Raw genomic sequence first — 7,615 nt, forward strand, 5'->3', positions numbered from 1 at the left:
AAAACAGTTCAAAATAATATACCCCAGATGTATCTATTGTTATACCTCTGTACTCCTGCTGAAAACTTTCAGTAAGTCTGAAAACAGTGAAATTTAAGGCACAGGACTCAGAGAAGAAAACTGTAATTTTGAATCCTATAGCTCTATCAATTCTTAGTGTGTTATGGGGAAATTTCTTAGAATCTGTGAGATTTAGGATTATCAACTGAGTTTACTCCTCTTTGATACAAACCCTCTGAATTAGGACTAAACAAATAATTATTGCCCTCTATTCAATAACTACGTGATGGATGCATAAAGAAAGTGCAAAATACCTTTTTGATATTTTGTTCCTAATAATGATTATGGTAAGTCTCACATCATCAGATTTAAACATTTGTTGATCTAATGTTATGAAACCATAACATCATCCCTGACAGGACATTTTATTTTTGTTTATACAAGTATATCCTTCAAATATAAAGAGAACTAAGTGAGGGTCATTTATTTCTGATTCCCCAGAGCCTATAACTTGATAGCACAGAAGTGGCCCCAAGAATTTAAAAACACTCAGTTAAGTGTTGAATAAACCCTTCCAGTTTTCACAGAAACAAAGTGTGGCCAATATAGCTTTTGCATAGTGCACCATTCATGACAATGTTGTCATCCTCTTCAGAATATCCCACAGGACTAGAGACAAAATAAAAATAGTATTTGTTTTTATGTCATAGACTTTCTATGGGACCTATTATTTTCCATTTAACCTGCAGATTTCAATGATCAAAAAACCATTTCAGAAGTTTTTATAAGTATGGGGGGGAAAAGGAGTCAGAAAATATGGGGACAGTACATTTTATTGCACTTGCAGAGACATATTTTAAAATTTCCTCTCATTCCATGCTCTGGTGCCCTGCGACAGGAAAGGCTTTGAACTCATCTATCATATAATCCATGCTGCTGCTGCTGCTGTTTGCTTACTAAGGTGGTGTCCAGCTCTATGCAACCCCATGGACTGTAGCCCACCAGGCTTCTCTGTCCATGAGATTTCTCAGGCAAGAATAGTGGACTGGGTTGCCATTTCCTTCTCCAGGGGATCTTCCACCCAGCTATCAAACCCACAACTCCTGCATTGACAGGAGGATTCTTTACCACTGAGCCACCTGGGAAGCCCAATAGTCCTCTTAGAAAGGTTCAGTTATTATCTAATTCACAGATAAGGAATCTGCCCAGATGTGTTTATATTATTTATTTTGAATGTTTCTCAATTAAATCATAGTATGACATGCCAAAATAATGAACCTGAATTACTTTGAGGCAGCAGAAGCAAGAGAATTGCAATCTCTTGATCAGGAAGGACTCACATGAAAATCTGTTAGTAGACATAAGGCAGGTTGTGGGACCTTCCCCAGGTGCTAAACTCATCAGCCATAGATAGGAGGGTTTAGACCAGGAAAGGAAGACCACCAGGTCCATGAAAATGAGCTCAACATGGCTCATACCAGGAAACTCAAGTCAAAAACCCAATCAAATACCACTTTTCATGTGTTAGGATGTTTATTATAAAGAAAAAAGAAAAGTGCTATGGAGAATGTGGAGATAAGGGAACTGTTGTGTGTGCTTGGTGAGAATGAATATTGGTACAGTCATTACAGGAAAGAGAATGGAGGTTCCTTAACAACTAAAAACTTACTAATTGAAATAGAACTACCATAAGATCCAGCAACCCCACTTCAGGATATATGCCAAAGAAGAAATTATCTGCTCTTATATGTCATTATGATGTTATTTGAAATAGTGAAACCATGGAAACCCTTGAAGTGTCTGTTGACAGATGAATAAAGAAAATGTGGTATGTATATATGTGTGTATATGTAACCAAAGAAATATTATTCAGCCAGGAAAAGAAGGAAATCCTGCCATTTGTGACAACATGGATGGGCCTGGAGAATATTATGCTTATTAAAGTACATACACCAGACATAGAAAGTCAATACCATATGATCTCACTTATGTGTGGAAGTTAAGAAAAGCAAACACTTAGGGCCATAGATTAGAACTGTAGTTGTGAGGAGATGGTGATGGAGAAAGTAGGGAGATGTTGCTCAAAAGGTACAAACTTTCAGTTACAAAATGAATACATTCTGGGGAGCTAGTACACAGCCTGGTGGCTATAGCTAATAATTTTGTATTATATTCTTGAAATATGCTAAGAGAGATCTCCTTAACTATTACTATAAACACACACACATAAATAAAAACTATGTAAGGTGACAAATATGTTAATTAACCTGACTATGGTAACCATTCACAATGTGTACATATATTAAATCATCATTTTGGACATCTTTTAAGAAATTTCCCATTGCACAACCCAAATATGTGCAATTTTGTCAGTCAACTTCAGTAAACTGAAAAAAGAAAAACAATGACATAGTTAATCTGCCAGTACAGAATAGGGTCCAAAAAAAGTAAAGTGGTCTCACATATCAGACATTTTACTGAGATGCAATTGGATTGAAACAAATAAGCCTGTATAAAATAAAAAATTTCAAGTAGGTTTCTTAAATTTTGTTACCATTTAATCATTGACAGTCCTTGGTACACTGATAACATCTTCATAGCCACGAACGCTGTATTATGTGCACTTAATTAAACCATACTGATTGAAATTTGAATTCCACCAAAGTCAAAGATATGAAGTATATATTAAGTGACCTTTAAACATAACCCTGATATTTGAGTAATCACTCATTTCATGAAAGAGGGAAGACAGAGAAACCAAAGAATGAGAAAACTTTGAATAGCATATAAAATATTTTCTGAGTATGAACTTCAGCTTTAATTTAGAATCTAGATGACATAGTCCTGTGTTTCATAGCATGCATGCTAAGTCACTTCAGTCATGTGCGACTCTGTGCAACCCCATGGACAGCAGCCCACCAGGCTCCTCTGTCCACAGGATTCTCTAGGTGAAAATACTGGAGTGGGTTGCCATTGCCTTCTCCATAGAGATTTGTAAATATTCTATAGAATTGCATTTGAAAAAAATATAACTATATCTAAGTCTCTTTAAATTGAAATTTTATTTTTCCTTAAAGGGGGAAGATTCTCATTCTGTATTATGTGAAAAAAAATTAAGCTATATTTAACTGAGATCATGGATGTGCCTGCATTACCTCTAATGTGCTTGTTCCCTTTGATCTTTCAGTGAAGTTTTATAAAGCAAGACTTTATAGACATAGGTGAATAACACAGAAGCCAATGAGGAAACAGTTCTAAGCAGATAGAAACTGTCATAATGAGAAATATTGCTGAAGGAACTGGGGTGTATGATCTTAGAAATGAATTGCTTGAATCCAAAATATAGACACAGTGTTCAACACCCGTTACTTAATTCCTATTTTTTCAGCCCTCTTTTATTTTTTCCAAAGGTGTCTAATCTACACAGAACTGGAAATCTAACCAGTGTCTCAGAATTCTTCCTCCTGGGCCTCTCAGATGATCCAGAACTACAGCCTTTTCTCTTTATCCTCTTCCTGTCTATGTACCTGGTCACCATTTTAGGGAACCTGTTCATCATCCTGGCTGTCACCTCTGACCCCCACCTCCACACCCCCATGTACTTCTTCCTCTCCAACCTGTCCTTGGCTGACATTGGTTTGGTCTTCACCACAGTCCCCAAAATGATTGTGAATATCCAAACTCACAGCAGAGTCATCTCCTATGAAGGCTGCCTGACACAGATGTCTATTTTTCTCCTTTTTGGATGTATGGATGGTACTCTTCTCACTGCAATGGCTTATGACCGGTTTGTGGCCATCTGTCATCCACTGCACTACATGGCCATCATGAGCCCACACCTCTGTTGCCTCTTAGTTTTGGTTTCTTTTTTTGTTAGTCTTTTGGAGTCACAGCTGCACAACTGGATTGCATTACAACTCACCTGCTTCAAAGATGTAGAAATTTCTAATTTCTTCTGTCTCCCTTCTCAACTCCTCAAGCTTGCCTGTTGTGACACTTTCACCAATAACGTAATCATGTATACTGCTGGTGCCGTCTTTGGTTTTCTTCCTGTCTCGGGGATCTTTTTCTCTTACTGTAAAATTCTCTCCTCTGTTCTGAGAGTCCCCTCATCAGGTGGCATGAATAAAACCTTCTCCACCTGTGGTTCTCACCTGGCAGTTGTTTGTTTATTTTACATAACAGGCATTGATGTGTATTTCAGTTCAGCCATCTCACAACCTTCTAGGAAGTTTGCAGTGGCCTCAGTGATGTACACTGTGCTCACTCCCATGCTGAACCCCTTCATATACAGTCTCAGGAACAAGGACATCAAAAGGGTCATGCGGAGGTTTCTCAGCAAAATGTTTTACACTTAGTACCTGTGTTATCCATTTGGAGAGTAAGTTGCAAAATGCAGCAAAATTAAATCTAGACCTGAAAAGTCTACCTCTCTCATACATCATTTTTTGTAGCTCTCATGGCTTTACTTCTCCTTTTACTTAACCTCATATTTAAATATTACTTTTCTTTTATGTCTTTAATGTGATGGGTGAGATTTCTAGGATTCTTGTGCATCAAAATCATTCCTTGGCTGAATATTTTTTTCTTTTTTTTTTTTTAAATTGGTAGGTAATTGCTTTACAATATTGTGTTGGCCTCTGCCATACATCAACATGAATCAGCCATAGGTATACATATGTCCCCTCCCCCTGAACCCCACTCCCATCTCCTACCCCATCCCACCCCTCTAGGTTGTCACAGAGCACTGGGCTGAACTCCCAGTGTGACATAGCAAATTCCCACTTGGTATCTGTTTTCCCTATGGTCATGTATATATTTCCATGCTACTCTCAATTCAACCCACCCTCTCCTTCCCCTACTGTGTCCACAAGTCTGTTCTTTCTGTCTGTGAGTCCATTACTGCCTTGACTGAATCTTACTACATCTACAAAGATTATATAGATTATCTTTGGTGGCCCAAGCATCCTTGAAAGATGAATAATTCCCTTTTAATATATTGAAAATGTATAAGTTTTTCACAGCTCTTGTGCATTTTCCACAGTAAATTCTACTTTTCAAATCTGTTTACCTAGGTTATATGTGAGTATTTGTGTCATTGCTTCTCAGCCTTGGGTTTTACTGAAATCATCTGGGAACTTTAAAATACTGTTCACTGGGTCTAACCACCATCAGATATTCTGATTTAATTAGACTCGGGTGTGGTCTGAGCATAAGGAATTTTAAAAGCACTCAAGTGGTTCTGGTATATGGCCACGGTTGAAAACTACCAACGCAAATCAGATCTTTCATTCAAAGGTGACCTGCATATCTTGGGTCCTAACTGCTCATGAACAAATGCTGAACATCCAGAAGAGAACAGAGCTCAGAGGGGAAGCTATGAAGACCCTGATGTAGTAATAGGCAATGTGTTTACCATGTTATTTCTGATTGTTTTCTTCACTTAGCTTCTCTACATCACACAGCTAGGCTTTGCTATGGGGTGGGGCTCTTGAAATCACTATTTTTCATCTTTGTCCATCTTGCATATATTCAACAGTGGTCAGTAAAGTTCTATTTGCCCTAAAAGCTAAAGTATTCCCTTTATGCCCCTCAAATCAAGTCTTCCTTCACTTATGATAGCTATGTTACTGCTTTACTGTTTTTAAATTTTCAGTATTTCAATATCTCTATAGCCAACTTTCTGTATTAAATTCTCTTTATTAAAATGACTAATTGGCTTCTCTTTTCTTGACTGAACCCCAACTGATATTGTAGCATGAGTACAAAAGTATATTTTGGGGTCTTCCCAGGTGGTCCTGTGGTTGGGAACTCGCCTTCCAATGCAGGAGACACAGGTTCAATCCCTGGTCAGGGATCTGAGATTCCCACGTGCCACAGGGCAAGTAAGCCCCTGTGCCACAACTAGAGAACCCAAGTGCTACTACTAAGACCTGACTAAAAGGTGACACAGCAAAATATTTTTTAAAAATCAGTATCGATTGTTTTAAAAAAGTGTATTTTGAGGCATCTGCAATTGAAGATGCAAAATGTGCACAGGGAAGAAAGGTTGTAAAAAATGTGTCTTAGTTTGGGGTATGCACCTGGAAAATAGGTTGGCGATGTCATATTTCAATTGCTGTGTGATTCCAATGATGCCCAAGGTACATTGAGTCACCCAAGTCTTCACAATGAGTTTATCTTTTTTCACATTACTTAAGAGTGCAAATAGCCCAGTTGTCAGCAAAGGGGAGTTTTTTCCTTTTATTAATACTAGAAACACCCTGGTTAGAACTTCATTTGAATACCATGGCTTTCTGCCACAATAACTTGAGTCTTATGGTTCCTGTTGAGTTCTACAAGATGACTATCCATCACTTCATAGATATGTCACACATTGTTTTGTAGTGGTAGTACTGGCCATCTGAAAGTAATATTGTGCAAAACTAGTTTAATTTACTCTGCCTTTTACCACTTAAGAAGATCACCACAAGCTCCATTGATGAGTAACTTTGATATTAAAGAAAAAATACACTTGAGAAAGGATAAATTCCTATTAGATTTTGGGAAGAGATAGCACTCATTAAAAATTACTAAAATAGTATATCAGTATATCCACTTATGCAGACGACATGAGTTTGAGTGACCTCCGGACGATAGTGAAGAACAGGGAAGCCTGGTTTTCTGCAGTTCATGGGGTCACAAAGAGTCGGAAACAACTTAGCAACTGAACAACAACAAAGTGATAGTCAAAGAATCTTGGAAAAAATCAAAGTAATCCCGCTTTGAGTGTATATGTGTATGTGTTTCTGTAGTTTAATTTCCACTTTATGTTCTGTTAAATTTATTACCTCTTATTTTCTTATTAAATCCTCACATCAAATAATTATGGGAAATTTAAGTCTGAAGATATTATAATTGAAAGTACACACCGGAATACTAATCTAGATGTACTACAACATTCATGAAATGTTTTACCACAACATTCACAATTGGTCAAATGGGAGTAAATAAACTCTGTTTCTATGAGTTCAGTAATTCAGATTCCACAGATAAGGGAAACCATACATTCCATGTCTTCCCTTGTCTGACTTATTTCTTTAACCATAATGCCCCTAAATTTCATCTATATTGTAATGAATAGCAGAGTTTTCTGCTTTCTCGTGGCTGAATAATATTCCATTGTATGTACTGAATATCTATCACATTTTCTTTATTCTTAATTCATCCATGGACACTAGGTTGTTTCCATTTTTTGCTCTTTTGACATACATGCAGGTAGGTGTAGGGTCGCTGTATCATGCGATAGTTCTATTTAAGACTTTTGAGGAACTCCACTCTGTTGTTGGTAGTGGCTGCACATTCCCATCAACAGTGCATGAGGATTCCTTTTTCTGATATATTTGCCAGCATTTGTTAAACTTTTGTCTTTTTTATAATAGCCACTCTAACAGGTGTGAGGTGAAGATTTCACTTCTCAATGTCAGACCCCAGGCTTGGGTGCCCAACATGTGGTTCAAACCCCTCACTCCCCAGGAAGGATACCCCAGCCTGTGTTATATCACCCTCCTTCTCGTCTGTGTCACATCCTAGAGGCGCAGATCCCAACTTGGACACTTCTCCCACCTTTCTACCC

The 7,615-nt window shown here is 37.7% G+C and overlaps 1 protein-coding gene across 1 annotated transcript; it reads left to right on the top strand.

Moving 5' to 3' along the window:
• The first annotated feature begins 3,396 nt into the window (after positions 1-3,396).
• Positions 3,397-4,358, top strand: LOC133062762 (putative gustatory receptor clone PTE01). Its single transcript, XM_061152155.1, has one exon. It carries the CDS (start codon positions 3,522-3,524, stop codon positions 4,356-4,358), a length of 837 nt encoding a protein of 278 aa, XP_061008138.1. The 5' UTR covers positions 3,397-3,521.
• Positions 4,359-7,615: the final 3,257 nt, after the last annotated feature.

The sequence above is a fragment of the Dama dama genome, chromosome 9, assembly GCF_033118175.1.
Source record: "Dama dama isolate Ldn47 chromosome 9, ASM3311817v1, whole genome shotgun sequence".
Taxonomy (NCBI): domain Eukaryota; kingdom Metazoa; phylum Chordata; class Mammalia; order Artiodactyla; family Cervidae; genus Dama; species Dama dama.

What these genes read in the sequence shown, in the direction of transcription:
- LOC133062762 (XM_061152155.1), top strand. Translation starts at nt 3,522, where the DNA reads ATGTACCTGGTCACCATTTTAGGGAACCTGTTCATCATCCTGGCTGTC.